At 44.7% G+C, this 21,960-nt stretch overlaps 1 protein-coding gene across 5 annotated transcripts in view; it reads left to right on the top strand.

The window, feature by feature from the left end:
* Window positions 1–21,960, top strand: part of ppp4r4 (protein phosphatase 4, regulatory subunit 4) — a 208,441-nt gene that overhangs the window by 144,332 nt on the left and 42,149 nt on the right. For all 5 annotated transcript variants that reach the window (XM_038774809.1, XM_038774789.1, XM_038774802.1 and 2 more), the window contains 2 exons: window positions 4,495–4,600; window positions 13,198–13,345. In XM_038774809.1, the coding sequence (XP_038630737.1) occupies window positions 4,495–4,600; window positions 13,198–13,345 (254 nt within the window). The remainder of the gene's footprint in view (window positions 1–4,494; window positions 4,601–13,197; window positions 13,346–21,960) is intronic.

Here is a 21,960-nt window from a genome sequence, read left to right as displayed (position 1 = left end):
GTCGGCCTCTTTCGCCCCCTGAAATCCCGGATCTTCTGACACTCCAAAGATCGCTATCTCTGGACTCGGCACCACCCGTGTGTTAAGCACCTTGGACATTGCCCTCGCGAACCCTTGCCAGAACTCTCTAAGCTCCGGGCATGCCCAAAACATGTGGACATGGTTTGCAGGGCTGCCTTTGCACCTCATACAACTGTCTTCTACCCCAAAAAACTTGCTCATTCTCGCTGCCGTCATGTGTGCCCGGTGGAACACCTTAAGCCTGGTACATGATGAGGAGGAATTAACCCTGCCCAGGACCTCTGACCACAGACCCGCTTCCAACTCCTCACCTAGCTCCTCCTCCCACTTGCCCTTGAGCTCCTCCACTGGGGTTTCCTCTGCCTCCTGTAGTTATGCAATATATACTTCAAATATCTAGGTTAAAATCAGATGTGAAACTGTATTCACATTTTCCTGTTTTGTAAATCACACCGTCACTTCTATGACTTTGGCTATGAAAACAGCATTTATTTTTGTTGTCTTCTCCATTATGTCTGCAATATTTATTTACAATCATTTTTGTGTGCTTTATATCTGAAGATGTTAGGTCAATAGGGCAGGAAGAAGAATGGCAGGGCTATAGTGATAGGGGACTCAATCGTAAGGGGAATAGACAGGCGGTTCTGCGGACGCAATCGAGACTCCAGGATGATATGTTGCCTCCCTGGTGCAAGGGTCAAGGATGTCTTGGAGTGGCTGCAGGACATTCTGGAGGGTGGGGGAGGGAGGGAGGGGAGGGAGGGAGGGAGGGAGGGGGGGGGGAGAGACAGCCAGCTGTCGTGGTGCACATAGGCACCAACGATGTAGGTAAAATGCGGGACGAGGTCCTACAAGCTGAATTTGGGGAGTTAGGAGTTAAACCCAAAAGTAGGACCAAATATAGTAATCTCAGGATTGCTACCAGTGCCACGAGCTAGTCAGAGTAGGAATGTCAGGATAGATAGGATGAAGGTGTTGCTTGAGAGATGGTTCAAGAGGGAGGGATTCAAATTCCTTAGGAGAGGTTACTGATCGAGGTGTTAAGATTCAAAACAGAGATATAAAACAGAGATATAAAAGCCAACATAAGTGTACTTTACCTTAATGCTCATAGTATTCGGAATAAGGCAAAGGAGTTGATGACGCAAATCATCGTGAATGACTATGATTTAGTGGCCATTACTGAAACATGGTTAAAGGATGGTCACGACTGGGAGTTAAATATCCGAGGGTATCAAACTATTTGGAAGGACAGAGTGGATGGTAAGGGAGGTGGTGTAGCTCTGTTATTTAAGGATGACATCCGGGCAATAGTAAGGGATAACATCAGTGCTATGGAGGATAAGGTCGAATCCATTTGGGTGGAAATCAGGACTAGTAAGGCGAAAAAATAACTGACAGGAGTAGTCTATAGGCTATGGTACAGCAGTTATCATGGGGGATTTTAATCAACATGTCGATTGGTTTAATTAGGTCGGTAGCCTTGAGGAGGAGTTTATAGAATGTATCCGAGATAGTTTCCTAGAACAGTATGTAATGGAACCTACAAGGGAACAAGCGGTCCTAGATCTGGTCCTGTGTAATGAGACAGGATTGATTAATAATCTCATAGTTAGGGATCCTCTCGGAAGGAGCGATCACAATATGGTGGAATTTAAAATACAGATGGAGGGTGAGAAGGTAAAATCAAACACTAGTGTTTTGTGCTTAAACAAAGGAGATTACAATGGGATGAGAGAAGAGCTAGCTAATGTAGACTGGGAGCAAAGACTTTATGGTGAAACAGTTGAGGAAACAGTGGAGAATCTTCCAAGCGATTTTTCACAGTGCTCAGCAAAGGTTTATACCAACAAAAAGGAAGGACGGTAGAAAGAGGGAAAATCGACCGTGGATATTTAAGGAAATAAAGGAGAGTATCAAATTGAAGGAAAAAGCATACAAAGTGGCAAAGATTAGTGGGAGACTAGATGACTGGGAAATCTTTAGGGGGCAACAGAAAGCTACTAAAAAAGCTATAAAGAAGAGTAAGATGGATTATGAGAGTAAACTTGCTCAGAATATAAAAACAGATAGTAAACGTTTCTACAAATATATAAAACAAAAAAGAGTGGCTAAGGTAAATAGTGGTACTTTAGAGGATGAGAAGGGAGATTTAATAATGGGCGATGAGGAAATGGCAGAACTGAAAAGGTTTTTGGGTCGGTCTTCACAGTGGAAGACACAAATAACATGCCAGTGACTGATAGAAATTAGGCTATGACAGGTGAGGACCTTGAGATGATTGCTATCACTAAGGAGGTAGTGATGGGTAAGCTAATGGGGCTAAAGGCAGACAAGTCTCCTGGCCCTGATGGAATGCATCCCAGAGTGCTAAAAGAGATGGCTAGGGAAATTCAAAATGCACTGGTGATAATTTACCAAAGTTCACTAGACTTTGGGGTGGTCCTGGCGGATTGAAAATTAGCAAACGTGACACCACTGTTTAATAAAGGAGGTAGGCAGAAAGCGGGTAATTATAGGCCAGTGAGCTTAACTTCGGTAGTAGGGAAGATGCTGGAATCTATTGTCAAGGAAGAAATAGCGAGGCATCTGGATGGAAATTGTCCCATTGGGCAGACGCAGCATGGGTTCATAAAGGGCAGGTCGTGCCTAACTAATTTAGTGGAATTTTCTGAGGACATTACCAGTGCAGTAGATAACGGGGAGCCAATGGATGTGGTATATCTGGATTTCCAGAAAGTCTTTGACAAGGTGCCACACAAAAGGTTGCTGCATAAGATAAAGATGCATGGCATTAAGGGTAAAGTAGTAGCATGTATAGAGGATTGGTTAATTAATAGAAAGCAAAGAGTGAGGATTAATGGGTGTTTCTCTGGTTGGCAATCAGTAGCTAGTGGTGTCCCTCAGGCATCAGTGTTGGGCCCACAATTGTTCACAATTTACATAGATGATTTGGAGTTGGGGACCAAAGGCAATGTGTCCAAGTTTGCAGACGACACTAAGATGAGTGGTAAAGCAAAAAGTGCAGAGGATACTGGAAGTCTGCAGAAGGATTTGGATAGTTTAAGTGAATGGGCTAGGGTCTGGCAGATGGAATACAATGTTGACAAATGTGAGATTATCCATTTTGGTAGGAATAACAGCAAAAGGGATCATTATTTAAATGGCAAAATATTAAAACATGCTGCTGGGCAGAGGGATCCTGGGTGTGCTAGTGCATGATTCGCAAAAAGTTGGTTTGCAGGTGCAACAGGTGATTAAGAAGGCAAATGAAATTTTGTCCTTCATTGCTAGAGGAATGGAATTTAAGATGAGAGCGGGTATGCTGCAATTGTATAAGGTGTTAGTGAGGCCACACCTGGAGTATTGTGTTCAGTTTTGGTCTCCTTACCTGAGAAATGACGTACTGGCGCTGGAGGGTGTGCAGAGGAGATTCACTAGGTTATCCCAGAGCTGAAGGGGTTGGATTATGAGGAGAGGTTGAGTAGACTGTACTCGTTGGAATTTAGAAGGATGAGGGGGGATCTTATAGAAACATATAAAATTATGAAGGGAATAGATAGGATAGATGCGGGGGTAGGTTGTTTCCACTGGCTGGTGAAAGCAGAACTTTAGCCTCAAAATAAGGGTAAGTAGATTTAGGACGGAGTTTAGGAGGAACTTCTTTACCCAAAGGGTTGTGAATCTCTGGAATTCCTTGCCCAGTGAAGCTCCTTCATTAAATGTTTTTAAGATAAAGATAGATAGTTTTTTGAAGAATAAAGGGATTAAGGGTTATGGTGTTCGGGCCGGAAAGTGGAGTTGAGTCCACAAAAGATCAGCTATGATCTCATTGAATGGCGGAGCAGGCTCGAGGGGCCAGATGTCCTATTCCTGCTCCAAATTCTTATGTTCTTATTATTAGAAAATATCATTGGTTGACCACTGAATCATTGTAATCTCAGATGTTGGGTATTTATAAATGTTCAGATATTCGTATTTCTTTTGCTTAAGAAATAGACCTTGTAATTTTTTTTAAAAATCCTTTCTCAGTCACAAATCGAATGAATACAGAGTGGACAGGGTAAGCCCTTAATCCATCTCCTTGCTTGCCCCACAAAACAATTCCAATTGAATGCAATTCATTGTCACCACAAAAGAGACATACTAGATTCAAGCTGACAAGAACAGACATTGCACCTGATCTTAGGCTTGATCCTACGCCTGATCTTAGCCAAAAGGTTGAGAAGCAATAGCGGTGACTCACCTGTTCACATTTAATTTCAAACTTAACTAAGTGTTAATTGAGATTCTGTTAAATCCCTATGGTTCATGCTTTTCTTATATTCTTTAACTCCTGAAGCATAATTTAAGATAAAGTTTAATATGTCTACGTGCAGCATCTTTGATGTCAATAGATTGTTGCATGACTATTTTGAAGGAAATGCTTATTCTGATGACACAAAAATTCAGGCTGGGATTCTTATTATCTAGAACGTCCTTCCAGTCCAAAGAGCCTCAGCCAGAACACTCTGTGTATTTGTTCGGTACAACCGCAAACAGGAGCAAAGGCAGGAAATATGCAGTAAGCTCATTGAACGTAAGTATTCTTTTCAAGTAAATATGGTAAAATAACTTGTAGCCTTTTTGTAGATTGTTCCCCCAAACCTGGGAATAGAAAACTCAAGAAGCCAATCACAAATTTTCCTTTTCCAATACACCATTTCGCAATAAAGAAATAAAAATAAATAACTTATATTTATATCGCATATTTCATGACCTTGAAACATTTCAGAGCACCTTCCAAGCAATCCAGGACTTCCAAAGTGTAGCCATTGTTGTAATGTAGGAAATGTGGGAGCCAACTTTGCACAGCAATGTACCACAAGCTGCAGTGAGTTAATAATCAGGCAGTCTGTTTTAGTGATGTTAATTGAAAGATAAGTGTTACCTGGAACACCAGAGATGTCCCTATACTCTTCATAGACTGCTTTCGGATTTTTTATTTTCATCTCCCCTTGTTGGGGCTTTGTTTTAACAACATTTTTTGTATTTCTGAAAATAAATTTAGAGTATCCAATTCTTTTTCTTTCTAATTAAGGGGCAATTCAGTGTGGCCAATTCACCTACTCTGCACATCTTTTTGGGTTTGGGGGTTGGGGGGGGGGGGGGGGGGGGGGGAGGAGGGGGTGAGACCCACGCAGACATGGGAAGAATATGAAAACTCCACACTGACAGTGACCCGGTGCCGGGATCAAACCCAGTCCTCAGCGCCATGAGGAGCAGCGCTAACCACTGCACCATCGTGCCACCTGTTTTGTTTTAACATCTTGTATGTAAGTGGCATCATCTTCGGTACCGTGCCAGCCTAGATTTTGTGCTTCAGTCTCGAGTGGAACTTGTTACGATCTCAGTTAATGTTACTATTGAATGGGAAGATTCCAGAATGGAACCCTGGATCTAAAGATTGTAATTTTCGCTTTTTATTTAGAAAACGTGGAGGCATAGAGTCATGGGATTGCTAATTAGTTTTTAATAACAAGAAACATAATGGTCTATCGGCTGCATTGCGCCCGATCAACGGTGGGGTCAATAGATGCTGGGAGATCCATTTTCCAGGATCTATCCAGCTCCCCCAGCCTCGCGAGACATCGCGATTTGAAATGAAAATGACATGAAAATCACTTATTGTCACAAGTAGGCTTCAAATGAGGTTACTGTGAAAAGCCCGTCGCCACATTCCAGTGCCAGTTCAGGGAGGCTGGTACGGGGATTGAACCATGCTGCTGGCCTGCCTTGGTCTGCTTTAAAAGCCAGCGATTTAGGCCAGTGTGCTAAACCAGCCCCTGGTTTGAATCCTGCCCATTGTGGGTGTGATCTGGCAAATCTGCAGAATAGAGCGAGACAGCTAACCTTACTCTAAAATGCGCTCACCTAATCTACGGAGACCCTGGGATCTAACTGCCTCAGAGACCTCGGGCGAGCGCGTTTCAATGCTGATCCCCACAAACAGGGACCAGACAGAACATCGCTTGGGGGGCCGGGGTCTCCCAGGGCTTCGGAGGCCCCCCCCCTCCCCCCCCCAATTTGTTGCCCTCTAGGCAGGGTGGCACCTTGGCAGTACCAATGAACCCAGGCCAGCATTTTTCCCACGCTGGGATTGGGCCTGGGGGTGCCCATGTGGGTTGGGGTTTAAGGGGGCCCTGAGGACCCTGTTCAAGGTGAGTTGGGGCTTTTGGGAAGTACGGTAGCCATGTCTCAGGGGGTCGGGAGATCAGGTGCCATTTTAAAATGGTGTCCCAGTCCCTTCCCGCACTGAGGAGTTCCAGCGAGCGGCCTTGGCAGAGTGTACCCATCTGAGGCCGTGAATTACAACCAAGTTCCAATAGATAGCATGGTGTCTCAGCCTCACGATCACTCGTCAGGAGACTCTGTTGCAATTTGGTTAGAGTGTGCCCAACATTTAGCATACATGAAAAGTTTAATTATAATGCAATACTCCTTTACTCCCCCTTAGGTTCACAAATGTACATAATTTTCAAAGATAACACCCCACTCAAACCAAATATCCGATGACACTCAATTGATCTTCCATGGATTTCTTCTCACAAATGAATGTTTCCAAATTCCCCTCCCAAAAAACATCACTTTAAAATATTTTAAACAACGCTTTCCATCAGCTGTTTTCATTCTTATTCCAGCTCCAGGTTTTCAACTAACCTTTCAAACAAAGCTTCTGTTCCACTGTTTTGATGAGTAATCCAGATCCACGTTTTCCACCTCTCCTTTCAAATTTCCTTTATCTTGAATTGCATCCCAAATTCTACACAAACCTGGGTGTCCGGTCCCCAACAGAAACTGGAAATAAGGACACCAAACCTTACGATTGCTTCAGATATGTGGTTTGTCTGTAGCCAACATCATCAGCTCTTCTCTTCCCAGGTCTAACTTTAACTCCCGTGAGCAGTATCCTGTTCTAAAGGCCTTTGTTCCTGTTTACCTCCATATTCTTGAAACTTCCTTTCCATTCAGTGGTTTCTAATACTCTAATACTAACTGTCCTGTAGTTTCTCTGAAACTTGCTTCAGTGCACATTACTCCATTGTATGGATTTCCTGCTTCTAGCAGAGCTGAGAGCTGTTCACTCTCTTGTATTCTAGCCCTAATTGCAATGAATTCAGCTAAAAACTACACTCAAAGTTTTCTTACCCCAAAGGTGACCCCAGCAGTTAAGCAGTGACTTTTTATTTCTCCAACCTCATGTTTACTTTTCACACTGTAAACTTCTCTAAAACAGCTTACAACATTAACCAGATACCCAAGAAGATATAGCCACTATTGGGCCACAATGGAGCATTTCTACTCGGTTGATGTGAATAAATTTGAGGCTGTGAGGTTGTAAGTTTGAGTTGTCAAACACCTGGCATACAATCTACATGCCTCATCTGGCTTTCAATTCAATATGTGCATCCACATGTCAATCCAAGATTTGGTTAATCTCAATGCACCCCATCAACTGAGGCTCGTCTGTTAATTAGACAGCAGATACAATCTGTCACTTAAAAAAACTATTAAATATATCAAATATAAATTGTAATTAAGTCCATACCTTTGATTATTTTCTGAATAAAAGTTTATCCTCAACTGACATAATTTAGTATGTCATCAGGAAAACACTGGAGTCTATTATTAAAGAGATTATAACTGGGCACTCAGAAAATGTAATCAGGCAGAAACAGCATGGCTTTGTGAAAGAGAAATCGTGTTTGACTAACTTATTAGAGTTCTTTGAGGAAGTAACAAGCAGTATGGATAAAAGGTAACCTATGGATGTGGCTTACTTGGAATTCGAGAAGGGATTTCACAAGCTGCCACTTTGTGAAGGTTACTACACAAAATAAAAGATAATTGTGTAGAAGGTTACATATTAGTATGCAAGAAGAATTGATTAACTAACATCAAACAGTTGGCATAAATGGGTAATTTTTGGGTTGGCAAGGTGCAAGAAGTGGAGTGACATTGGGATCAATACTATAGGACCTCACCGTTAACAATCTGTCAATGATTTGGATGAAGGGACCAAATGTGTAGTTGCTAAATTTGCTGATGACACAAAAATAGGTAGAAAAGTAAGTTGTGAAGAGGACATAAGGGGTGTACAAAGGAATACAGATAAGTTGAGTGAGTGGGCAAAAAATTGGCAGATGAACTATAATGTGTGAAAATGTGAAGTTCTCCATTTTGTCAAGAAGAATAGAAATGCAGTATACTATTTTCATGGAGAGGAATTGTGGAACTCTGCAGTACAGAGAAATCTGGGTATCCTGGTATATTAATCACAAAACGTTGCTGTGCAGGTACAGCAAGTGATTAGGAAGGCAAATAGAATGTTGTTTACTGCAAGGGGACTGGGATGTTTTGCTGTAGTTGTACTGGATGTTGGTGAGCCCGCATCTGGAATACTGTTTACAATTTTAGTCTCCTTATTTAAGAAAGGATGTAACTGTATTCAAAGCAGTTCAGCGAAGTTTCACTTGACTGATTCTTGGGATGAGGGGGCTATTGTATAAGGAAAGATTGGACAGGTTGGGCCTCTATTCCTTGGCGTGCAGAAGAATGAGAGGTAATTTTATTTAAACCTTGTTCACTTCATCTTTTGAATTCAGCCAGTTCAATAGTGCCACCTGCTGTGCTAGCTATGCAACGCTGAGCCTCCCACCTCCACCTGACATCGTCCACTCCGATCATATCAAGAAGAATCCTGAAGGGGCTTGACAAGGTGGATGCTGAAAGGATGCTTCCCCTTGTAGGAGAGGCTAGGATTAGAGGACATGGTTTAAAAATAAGGGGTCTCGCATTTAAGACCGAGGTGAAGAGAATCTTTTTCTCAGAAGGTTGAGAGTCTGTAGAACTCACTCCCCCAGAGAGATGTGGAGGCAGGATCATTGAATATTTTTAACAGAGGTAGGTAGATTCTTGACGAACAAAGGAGTCAAAGGGTATCGTGGGTAGGTGGGATGATGGCATTGAGACACATTCCGATCAGCCATGATCGTATTGAATGTGGAGTACATTCAAGGGACTGAATGGCCTACCCCTAATTCATATAGATTGTAGTTGGCCAATTTATTCTTCCCTCATTCTCAAACAAAGATGTTGCATAGACTACTTCTCCATCTCCAAAAATAATTTTTATATCTAAAAAGGATTGGAGAACATTGTGTGATCAGAGCTGCTGCTAACTCCTGACTTCCTCCAACATATGAATTGCATGGGATCAATGTCTGGTGACTTAGAACATAGAACATAGAACAGTACAGCACAGAACAGGCCCTTCGGCCCTCGATGTTGTGCCGAACAATGATCACCCTACTTAAACCCACGTAACCCGTATACCCATAACCCAACAATCCCCCCATTAACCTTACACTACGGGCAATTTAGCATGGCCAATCCACCTAACCCGCACATCTTTGGACTGTGGGAGGAAACCGGAGCACCCGGAGGAAACCCACGCACACACGGGGAGGACGTGCAGACTCCACACAGACAGTGACCCAGCCGAGAATCGAACCTTATAAGCAAAACTTATTTTGATTTTTGTTGTTTTTCAGAATCAATATTTTTGTTTTACTGCTTCCTTAACAATTCTTAACATTTTAGTATATCTTTCTATCCTCATTCATGAATACCACAAAATATTTATTCAGTGTACATTTTTGCCATTTATTCTTTCTGCACAGCTAAATGGCCCCTTCATCCTCTTTTTAATATTTTTTCAGTTTTCATATAATTTTAAAAGCCTTTATTATTTCCTCATTCCAGTTGAATCTTGACCCTCTTTTTACCTCTCAAATACACTTTCTATGAACCTCATTTTCTTTCGCACTGTTGGGTCGAGTTTTATCATTAATTTTTAGCTTTGTGTTAATCTCACTATTTTACTTGAAGAGCTCTACCAATTTATGTATCCCCTCCAATCCTTTTCTCTTCTAAGTTTATATATTTTTGGTTCTTATTTTCTCATTTTAATTACCTTGATAATTTGAGCCTTTCCATCTCACTGAATTTTGCCGTTTTTCAGTTGAACACCCTTATCTTTGTTCATTTTACTTTCACTTTTCGCAATGAAGCTATGTTATCGTTCCACTTCATTTCCCAATACAAAATCAAGCGATGCTTTCTTCCATGTTAGAATAGAAACATCATCTAGGAACCAGTCGTAAGTATTCAAAGAAAGAGCTGTCCACTTTAAGCACATATTATTTTTGATTCTTGTATATCATGAGATAGATACAGTGGCCCAGTACTGTTGTCTTATTGCTATTGCTGTTGAGATTCATTTTAATTATCTGATGGGTTGTACTGAACATTGGAAGCTTTTATTCTATCCTTTCATGAGATGTGGGCTTGCTGGCAAGGCCAGCATTTTTTGCCCATCTGTAATTGCCCTTGCTGGTCCATTTCACATGGCAGTTGAGTCAACCACATCGCTGTACATCTGGAGTCACATGTAGTCACAAGGATGGCAGATTTCCTTCCCTAAAGTACATTAGAGAACCAGGGTTTTTTTTTATGACGATCGATAATAGTTTTGTGGTCACCATTACTGAGACTAGCTTTATATTCCAGATTTATGAGTTGAATTCAAATTTCACCACTGCCATAGTGGGATTTGAATCCCTGTCCCCAGAGCATAAATTACCTGGGCCTCTGGATTACTATGCAACTATTTCCCCAAGTTGTGCCACCTTCCTTTTCATTCTTTAACTCTGAATTTGTTGATAATGCAACTTCTTGGAAGAGCATTGCATTCTAAAACTGATAACAATCCAATATTACTGCAACCAACATCCACTTGAGTTCTACTGCAAATGTTATAACCAAGAATGTTAAGTTCCCAGGTTGTCTAAACCTTTGTGTTAAAACACCTATTGATATTTACATTTTACATGAACAGTTATTCATTACTTCTTACTCTTCACCGCTGTTAAGGATGCTTTATGAATTCATATATTTATTCAATTCTTGATGATTTTGCTCTTTTTAATACTTCTCATCAATCTGTTTAATTACTTTCCTGATCTTTCACTGTTATTCTTTCTTAATTATCTTTATTTTTGCTTTACCAACTGTTTGCTCATTTTTTTTTTGCCAATCTGTCACACAGAATACCTACCCTTCTTATCTTTCCACCCCCACAAAAAAGATCGAGAGTTCTAATATCTTACCCACCCTGCCTTTGAAGGGATGATATGGCTGTTAGTCATAATGAGTCACCAAAGACCACAGCAGTTGGTAATAGTTGTCAACATAGTTTTAGGCAACTTGCAGCACAAAGAAAGATCCTGGGCTGGATTCTCCGGAGCTCGACGCTGAAATCGGGAATGGCAATCGGGCGGAGAATGGCTCCCGATGCCGGAACTGGGGCAGGCGCCGGTTTGGCACCGGGTTACGATGCTTCGCCCCCTCCAAATCGGCGTCATCGGTCTGCGAGCAGCATGCAGTTGCAACTCCATTGGTTCATCATCAGCCGGCCCGCCTGCGATGCTTCACCTCTGAAGGGCCAAGTTCCCGACGGCGCCAGTCACGTGTGGTCTCAGCGGTCGGGAGCCTGGCATGTCGGCTGCGGGTAGAGAGAGAGGGTGTGTGGACAGCGTGCAGCGCCGCCACACTCGGCCGTGATCCAAGGCACTGGTTGGGGGGCTTCTGCCAAGGCTGGGGTGGGTGGTGGCCAGGAAGTGGGCTGTGGGGCCTGGGTGGGCAGGTATGCGGTCCAGCAACACCAGCGCCATTTTTTCTGGCGTGACCGGTGTCTGTGTGGTGAATGTAGGCTTGCGCGACTGCAGCTTGTCAGCCCTGTGCATGTGCAGCACGGGATCCGATGATTCGCTGACCATTTTCTGCACATTCCGTGGGTGTTTCAAGGGTGCCATGCTAGCCCTTACCCGGTATAAGAATCGGTGAGGGTTTCGCGCCGATCTTCCCATCGTCAATCACCGTGTATCATCCGATGGCGTCAGCACCAAGCGGCAGAACGGAGAATTCAGCCCCCTCTTTCAGTAAGTGAAAAGGGGATTCCTGTCTTCACTAAATCATTAAATAAATACATCGAGAAAGCTCTTTCTGCCCATTTTAATTCATCTACCAGAGGCACAGTGCGCTTCTCCTTAGCAGTCTTCAATTGTTTCTTCAAGTCTATTGTTCTTTTTGAAAACATGTTATTTCTTTTGAGTTGGGGGTCAATGAGTTCAAGTCCCACTGAAATCCATAATGGCACTGGAATGTAGTGAGGGAGAGTGGCCTTTTGGATCACATCTAAACAAGTATTTTGCTTATTTAATTGAACTTAAAAGACAGAAGAGAAGGTATATGGATAGGTTCGGTGATTGGTTCCACGCCAGGACTTGAACAGAAACATTAAGGCTGACGCTTCAGCAGAGTACTGAAATGATGCATTGTCGGAATTCCATCTTTCGGAGGAGATGCTAAACCAAGGCTCTCATCTGCCCTCCCTGCTGGACATAGAGGATCTCATGACACTATTTTGAAGAGGAGCCGAGGAGTTTCGTTGTGGTACTGGCCAATACTTATTCATCAATCAATATCACAAAAACAGATTTTATGGTCATTATCCTTTTGCTCTTTGTGGGGGCTTGTTATGCGCTAATTGGTTGCCACATTTCCTACTTTACAGCAGTGACTACACTTCAAAGGTACATGATTCTTTAGAGATGTAGTTTGATGCAAAGTTATCTTTCTTAGAAGTTCTTTTCACATACCATTAAACTTATTCTTTTGTCTCTTACGAGCCTTCATCATGAATATCACTTTCTACTTCCTGTGGTAGACCAACACCTTATTTAGCTATGATTAGAACGTGGTAGTAGAACTCCTGTTATTTTTAATCATGCTCAAAAATGGTATAGTAAAGGCATTACTAAAAGACTTTAGTGGGACATCTTCCTTACTTGATATGTTTTTAAAAATTGCTGAACATTTCTACCAGCATCTGTCACTGATAAATTGGAGAAAAAGGCTTTGTTCAGAGCACATTATTCATTGAACTTTTATTTCTAATGGTGGGTATTTTGAAATAGAAGCAGAGACAGCGATGAAACCGCAATATGTGCTGCAATTTTTAAAAAAAGTTACCTTTTGTTCAATTGATTAAAATGTTACACTTTTCTGCTCCAGAGCTTGGTCAAGGAAGAAGTTGCTGGAACAGACTAAGATTTCTTGACACTTGTGAATGTATCATGGATCTGTTTTCAAAAGCCTTCTTCTGTAAATACTTTTTCCTGCCTGTACTTGAACTTTCAAGTGATCCTGTTCCAAATGTAAGGTGAGTTGATCATTGATATAGAGCTAAATGTTGTATGTTTGTTGCTTGGCACCATTTTGTAATCTTTTTAACTAATTTCATGCTCAAAATAATACACTGCTACAGAGTAATACACTGCTACAGTGTATGTGGCACCAACAATTTCACCTTTTCCTTAGGTACCACAAATATTTAGGTTCGACTCCATTTGATGAATCTTCTCTGTTGCATTGGTGTGAATTTTTCACTTTTCACAGCTAGTCTCTCAGACTGAGAACTGAAACTGATATTTCAAACTTTGGAATTGTTGATGCGTAGCACAGGATATCGGGTTATTCAGATTGACCTGACCTGATCCAAAACAAATGTGAAGTACAATAATGACTTCTAAACCCCCGTGGCCCAGTTGAGTCTGACATTTGATTTTGTTAAAAGACAGTTGAATGGAGTGTTAATAATAATAGTAATCGCTTATTGTCACAAGTAGGCTTCAATGAAGTTACTGCGAAAAGCCCCTAGTCGCCACATTCCGGCGCCAGTTCAGGGAGGCCGGTATGGGAATTGAACCCACGCTGCTGGCCTTGTTCTGCATTGCAAGCCAGCTATTTAGCCCACTATACTATACCAGCCCCTGGATTAACCCTGGATTCTGTATTTTTCTCTCCATGCTTGGGTTTCCCAGAACTTGCCAAGTAAATCAAGGTGAGAGGGCAATGTGGATTAACCAAACTGAGCAATTGATGGTTCCGGGGGTGGGGGGGCGCGCATGTGACGCAGTGGTTAGCTCTGGGACTGCGGCGCTGAGGACCCGTGTTTGAATCCCAGCCCTGGGTCACTGTCCCAGTGGAGTTTGCACATTCTCCCCGTGTCTGTGTGGGTTTCACCTCCTCTACCCAAAGATGTATAGGTTAGGTGGATTGGCCGCACTAAATTGGCCCTTAATTGGGGAAAACAAAATTAGAACAGTACAGCACAGAACAGGCCCTTCGGCCCTCGATGTTGTGCCGAGCATTGTCTGAAACCAAGATCGAGCTATCCCACTCCCTGTCATTCTGGTGTGCTCCATGTGCCTATCCAATAACCGCTTGAAAGTTCCTAAAGTGTCCAACTCCACTATCACAGCAGGCAGTCCATTCCACACCCTAACCACTCTCTGAGTAAAGAACCTACCTCGGATATCCCTCCTATATCTCCCACCCTGAATCTTATAGTTATGCCCCCTTGTAACAGCTACATCCACCCGAGGAAATAGTCTCTGAACGTCCACTCTATCTAGCCCCCTCATCATCTTATAAACCTCTATTAAGTCGCCTCTCGTCCTCCTCCGCTCCAAAGAGAAAAGTCCTAGCTCCCTCAACCTTTCCTCATAAGACCTATCCTGCAAACCAGGCACCATCCTGGTAAATCTCCTTTGCACCCTTTCCAATGCTTCCACATCCTTCCTATAATGAGGTGACCAGAACTCCAATGTGGTCTCACCAGGGTCATGTATAGTTGCAGCATAGCCCCGCGGCTTTTAAACTCAAGCCCCCTGTTAATAAACACTAACACATTATAAGCCTTCTTCACGGCTCTATCCACTTGAGTGGCAACCTTCAGAGATCTGTGGACATGAACCCCAAGATCTCTCTGTTCCTCCACATTCCTCAGAACCCTGCCGTTGACCCTGTAATCCGCATTCAAATTTTTTCTACCAATATGAATCACCTCGCACTTATCAGGGTTAAACTCCATCTGCCATTTTTCAGCCCAGCCCTGCATCCTGTCAATGTCTCTTTGTAGCCTACAACCACCCTCCACCTCATCCACTACTCCACCAATCTTGGTGTCATCAGCAAATTTACTGACCCACCCTTCAGCCCCCCCCCCCCCCCCCCCCCCCCCCCCCCTCCAAGTCATTAATAAAAATCACAAATAGCAGAGGACCCAGCACTGATCCCTGTGGTACACGCTGGTAACTGGTCTCCATTCTGAAAATTTGCCATCCGCCACCACCCTCTGTCTTCCATGTGATAGCCAGTTACTTATCCAATTAGCCAAATTTCCCTCTATCCTACACCACCTTACTTTCTTCATGAGCCGACCATGGGGAACCTTATCAAACGCCTTACTAAAATCCATGTATACGATATCAACTGCTCTACCTTCATCTACACACTTGGTTACCTCCTCAAAGAATTCAATCAAATTGGGTACTCTAAATTTATATTTTAAAAAATTGATAGTTCTTACGTGCAAATTATGTAACTTTAGGTCAGGAAGATTGGCCATGGTCAATAGAATCATAGAATTTACAGTGCAGAAGGAGGTCATTCGGCCAATCAAGTCTGCACCGGCCCTTGGAAAGAGCACCCTCCACCCTATTCCCGTAACCCAATAACTCTACCTACTCTTTTTGGACACTTAAGAGCAATTTAGCAAGGACAATCCACCTAACCTGCACATCGTTGGACTGTGGGAAGAAACTGAACCCAGAGGAAACCCACGCAGACACAGGGAGAACGTGCAGACTCCACACAGACAGTGACCCGAGCCAGGAATCGAACCTGGAGCTGTGAAGCAAGTGTGCTGATGCACAGAGGTTAGGGTGGGGAGAGTGGGCCTAGGCGGGGGGTCGGTGCGGACTCGATGGGCTGATTTTCCTCCTGCACTATAGGAATTCTATGGATTTTTTGCCGAAATGAAATGATTTATTCTGAGAGTGTGCTTCCATTGCTTTGAATGTGATTTCTAATACTTTAGCATCATGTTACTTTCAATTTTTGTGCCTTTGATCTGCTCTCCTCTGCTGTCCAACTTCAGATCAGCTTGGAAGCTGCTTATGTAGCAGAACAATACTTTTCACTGCACCTCAGTACACGTGACAATAAATCAAATCAAATCTTGGATCTTTGCTGAGGGATAGGAGGAGCAGCAGTAACTTTCTCGACTGCCTGCCACTCTACAGAACAGAGGCGACGAACACTGAGCTCTAGCTTGTACAAGGCAAAAACCTCAGCACAAGGTATACAAGCAGTGGATTAACCTTCTTGACATGACTGAACACTAGTACCTGAGGAGGTTCAGATTTCCTGTCAGGTGCTTACTGAAGTTTGCAGCCTTTTGGAAGAAGATATTTCTGCCAAGTAAAGCAGGTGGGCATGCACTGGCAGTGACAGTCAGTGTCACAATTGCCTTGGATTTCATCTCTTCCAGCGCCCTTCAGGGATCTGCTGGTGACACTTGTAGAATTTCACAATCTGTTGCACACAAGTCCATCTCCAGGTGACCAGTGTCATTTTTGCCAGGGCCACACAACCTACTTCTACTTTGCTACTATGAGTCCAGTCACAATGAGATAGCCCTGATATTTGCTGCTCTGACTGGATTCCCACAGAGCGTCATCACTCATATACATGTGGCAATCTGGGTATTCCACCCCCAGGGTCATCCAGCAGTATTCATCAATAGAAAGGGATTACAACGCATTAATATTCAGATGGTATGCAACTGCTGAATGATGATCATGCATGCTCTGTGAAAGATAGCCAAGATAGAACATAGAACAGTACAGCACAGAACAGGCCCTTCGGCCCTCAATGTTGTGCCGAGCCATGATCACCCTACTCAAACCCACGTATCCACCCTATACCCGTAACCCAACAACCCCCCCCCCCCCCTTAACCTTACTTTTATTAGGACACTACAGGCAATTTAGCATGGCAAATCCACCTAACCCGCACATCTTTGGACTGTGGGAGGAAACCGGAGCACCCGGAGGAAACCCACGCACACGGGGGAGGACGTGCAGACTCCACACAGACAGTGACCCAGCCGGGAATCGAACCTGGGACCCTGGAGCTGTGAAGCATTTATGCTAACCACCATGCTACCCTGCTGCCCAGGGTGATGATACCCAAGATGATACCCAAGACTGGCGCTGCATGATACCTTATGCAGCTCCAGTCTCCCACCAATATTGCATGTCCAAGCAGTCTAGTTGCAGATGAAAGTTGCCCTCTATAAGGAGCTGACTATTGACACCAGCCCTTCCACTCATACCCAGAAAAGGTACAACTGAAGCCACATGAGCATGAGTGGTCATTAAGCGAGCCATCAGGATTCTGAAGATGAAGGAGATGGTGAATGTTCTATACCTTCAGAGCACAACTTGATGTGCCAAGGGAACCTGCAGCCTCTCACCAGCCATGGTTGCTCAGGATGGACCGATTCAGATGCACTTCAGCTAATCTGAGGCAGTGCAACCATCTGTCACACCAGTTCTGAAACTGCTGTCTACCCCTCTGTCCTGGCACAATGTACTTATTCTAGCCAAGAGCTGGAGAGCACTTGCTGCATTTTATTGAGGTGCTGAATGGTCATCGGAAGGCTTTCCCCAATCCTATTTAAGATGGTAGACCGATGGGCAGCACGGTGGCACAGTGGTTAGTATTGCTGCCTACGGCGCTGAGGACCCGGGTTCGAAACCCGGCTCTGGGTCACTGTCCTTGTGGAGTTTGCACATTCTCCCTGTGTCTGCATGGGTTTCACCCCCACAACTCAAAAGATGTGCAGGATAGGTGGATTGGCCACGCTAAATTGTCCCTTAATTGGAAAAAATAATTGGGTACTCTAAATTAAAAAAAAAAAAAGATGGTAGACTGTGCGGGCCTTTGGTAAGGACTAACATGCACTTGGTTACCTGCTTACCTGATGTTCCATGTGGATGGCTGGCCTTTCCTTGGACATAAACATTTGTTCAAATGCCTGAGACATTATGGCACTCCAATTAATGTCCAATCGTGCAGTTGGAAAGGCTGATGGACCTTCACACATTTTCTGCTGCTGCTCCAGTAGTCCTTTTCATTGAACTCTGAGGTTCAGCATTTGTATCTAGTTGAGCAGAGTTTGAAGGGGATCCTGTGCATGTGATGGGGCTCCTCCACTGCTGTACCTGACTCTGCTGACTTCTGATGTATGTTCCGTCATTTGACAACACAATTGTCTGTCTTGCTGGCCCCAGTATATATTTCTGAGCTGGTGGAGTGTGCATGCAAGTCATGTAGCAGTGCATCTCAAAAGTGTGCGTGACCTCTTGGGAGTCATCATTTCCTATGGCAGTAGTTGCTCCAAGGAAACTTGCGGGACCTATGGAAGATGAAAGACAAAGATGAATTAAAACTGACAAAGTGAGAGGATCCTAAGCTGTGTTGTGCAAATCATATTTCGGTGACCACTGACGAGAAGTCCACATCAGTGAGCGTTGTTTACCATCTAATTGAGTGATTATTTATTTCTGTCACCACGTACCTGGTGAGAATCCCATCTTTCCATCATCAACCTGACACACAATGTTCTAGCTTAACTCCAGCACTTCCTACTTCAGGGCGGCTATGACTGTGATGTTTGTGCAGGGTCATTGAGAGAGGAGGGTGTGGCATTGAAAAATGGGAGTCCCTATGGAGGCTGATTAGAAATTTGAGAAGTGGCCTTGAGAGAGGGATAGGTTCACCTGAAAAAGGTGTGCTGGTCTGAGGAGTTATGTCCAGAAGACTGGGGAAGGCAGAGCAAGGGGGTTTAGACTTAAATGTGGCGTGCACTCACATTTTCTGCTCTGATCCTTACTGTCCATGCAGACTGTTGTTCCTAATCTTCCTTCCCTCTCCAGTGTCCCTGAACATGTTGCCTCCTCTCAAATCCGTACCCACCAATCCTACTACTCAATCTCTCCAAACAGGTTTCCACCCCAGCCACTGTAATAAAACTGCTGTTATCAAAGTCACAAATGATGGGCGGCATTCTCCCCTACCCGGCGTGATGGAGGGTCCCGGAGTAGGGGAGTGGCGCCAACCACTCAGGGGTCGCGCCTCCCCAAAGGTGGGGAATTCTCCCCACCTTTGGGGGTCAGCCCCGCGCCGGAGTGGTTGCCACCAGAAGACCGGCGCAAAAAACCGGCGCCCCCGGCAACGGGGCTGGCCGAAAGGCTTTCGCCGGTCCGCGCATGCGCCGGCAGTGACGTCAGCGGCAGCTGGCCGCTGAGGTCACTGCCGGCGCATGCGCGATGTGGGGTTCTCTTCCGCTTCCGCCATGGCGGAGGGCGTGGCGGACGCGGAAGAAACTAGTGCAGCCAGGGAACTGGCCCGGACTCTGAGGGGCGGGCCCCGATCGCGGGCCAGGCCACCGTGGGGGCACCCCCCGGGGTTCGATCGGCCCAGGACCCCGGGGGCCCGCTCGCGCCGCTGAGCCCGCCGTTCCAGAGGCGGTTTAAACCTCGGCGGCGGGAGAGGCCTCCCAGCGGCGGGACTTTGGCCCAGAGAATCGCCGCAGGGGCCTCTCCGATCGGAGTGGCGAGATTCCTGCCCCCGCCACTTCCCGGGTGGCGGAGAATCTCTGCCACGGCGGGGGCGGGATTTTAGGCGCCCCCAGGCGATCAGCAGGGTCGGAGAATTTCGCCCGATATCCTTTATGACGTTGTCAAAGGTGAACCCCTCCTCATCCTTTGCAACCTGTCTGTAGCCTTAAGACCATTGTTGTATGTGGCTACAGGGATGGTGCAGGCGGGAGGGATTCAGATTTCTGGATAACTGGGGCTCTTTCTGGGGAAGGTGGGACCTCTATAGACAGGATGGTCTACATCTGAACCTAAGGGGCACCAATATCCTGGGGGGGGAGATTTGTTAGTACTCTTTGGGGGGGTTTAAACTAATTCAGCAGGGGCATGGGAAACCTGGATTGTAGTTTTGGGGTACGGGAAATTGAGAGTAGAGGGGTCAGGAGCACAGATTTGACTTCGCAGGAGGGCGCCAGTGTTCAGGTCGATGGTTTGAAGTGTGTCTATTTCAATGCCAGGAGTATACAAAATAAGGTAGGGGAACTGGCAGCATGGGTTGGTACCTGGGACTTTGATGTTGTGACCATTTCAGAGACATGGATAGAGCAGGGACAGGAATGGTTGTTGCAGGTTCCGGGGTTTAGGTGTTTTAGTAAGGTCAGAGAAGGGGGCAAAAGAGGGGGAGGTGTGGCGCTGCTAGTCAAGGAAGGTGGCAGAAAGGATGCTAGATGGGGACTCTTCTTCCGAGGTAGTATGGGCTGAGGTTAGAAACAGGAAAGGAGAGGTCACCCTGTTGGGAGTTTTCTATAGGCCACCTAATAGTTCTAGGGATGTAGAGGAAAGGATCGCGAAGATGATTCTGGAAAAGAGCGAAAGTAACAGGGTAGTTGTTATGGGAGACTTTAACTTTCCTAATATTGACTGGAAAAGATATAGTTCGAGTACATTGGATGGGTCGTTCTTTGTACAATGTGTGCTGGAGGGTTTCCTGACACAATATCTTGACAGGCCAACAAGAGGTGAGGCCACTTTGGATTTGGTTTTGGGTAATGAACCAGGCCAGGTGTTAGATCTGGAGGTAGGTGAACACTTTGGAGACAGTGACCACAATTTGGTGACCTTTACATTAGTGATGGAAAGGGATAAGTATACCCCGCAGGGCAAGTGTTATAGCTGGGGGAAGGGCAATTATGATGCCATTAGACATGACTTAGGATGTGTAGTTTGGAGAAGTAGGCTGCAAGGGTTGGGCACACTGGATATGTGGAGCTTGTTCAAGGAACAGCTATTGCGTGTTCTTGATCAGTACGTACCAGTCAGACAGGGAGGAAAGGGTAGAGCGAGGGAACCGTGGTTTACCAAAGAAGTGGAATCTCTTGTTAAGAGGAAAAAGGAGGCCTATGTGAAGATGAGGCGTGAAGTTTCAGTTGGGGCGCTTGATAGTTACAGGGAAGCGAGGAAGCGAAGAGAGAGCTAAGACGAGCAAGGAGGGGACATGAGAAGTCTTTGGCAGGTAGGATCAAGGAAAACCCAAAACCTTTCTATAGGTATGTCAGGAATAAAAGAATGACTAGGGTAAGAGTAGGGCCAGTCAAGGACAGTGGTGGGAAGTTGTGTGTGGAGGCTGAGGAGATAAGCGAGATACTAAATCAGGAAAAAGATAATATTGTGGAGGAGAATGCTGAGACCCAGGCTATTAGAATAGATGGCATTGAGGTGCGTAGGGAAGAAGTGTTGGCAATTCTGGACAAGGTGAAAATAGATAAGTCCCCGGGGCCTGATGGGATTTATCCTAGGATTCTCTGGGAAGCCAGGGAAGAGATTGCTGAGCCTTTGGCTTTGATTTTAAGGTCATCATTGGCTGCAGGAATAGTGCCAGAGGACCAGAGGATAGCAAATATGGTCCCTTTGTTCAAGAAGGGGAGTAGAGACAACCCCGGTAACTATAGGCCGGTGAGCCTAACGTATGTGGTGGGTAAAGTCTTGGAGAGGATTATAAAAGATACGATTTATAATCATCTAGATAGGAATAATATGATTAGGGATAGTCAGCATGGTTTTGTGAAGGGTAGGTCATGCCTCACAAACCTTATCGAGTTCTTTGAGAAGGTGACTGAACAGGTAAACGAGGGTAGAGCAGTTGATGTGGTGTATATGGATTTCAGTAAAGCGTTTGATAAGGTTCCCCACGGTCGGCTATTGCAAACAATACGGAGGCTGGGGATTGAGGGTGATTTAGAGATGTGGATCAGAAATTGGCTAGTTGAAAGAAGACAGAGGGTGGTGGTTGATGGGAAATGTTCAGAGTGGAGTTCAGTTACGAGTG

This window comes from Scyliorhinus canicula, chromosome 2, assembly GCF_902713615.1.
Source record: "Scyliorhinus canicula chromosome 2, sScyCan1.1, whole genome shotgun sequence".
Classification (NCBI taxonomy): domain Eukaryota; kingdom Metazoa; phylum Chordata; class Chondrichthyes; order Carcharhiniformes; family Scyliorhinidae; genus Scyliorhinus; species Scyliorhinus canicula.
Note: the sequence above shows the minus strand (reverse complement) of the source record. Positions and strands in the feature narration are given on the sequence as shown.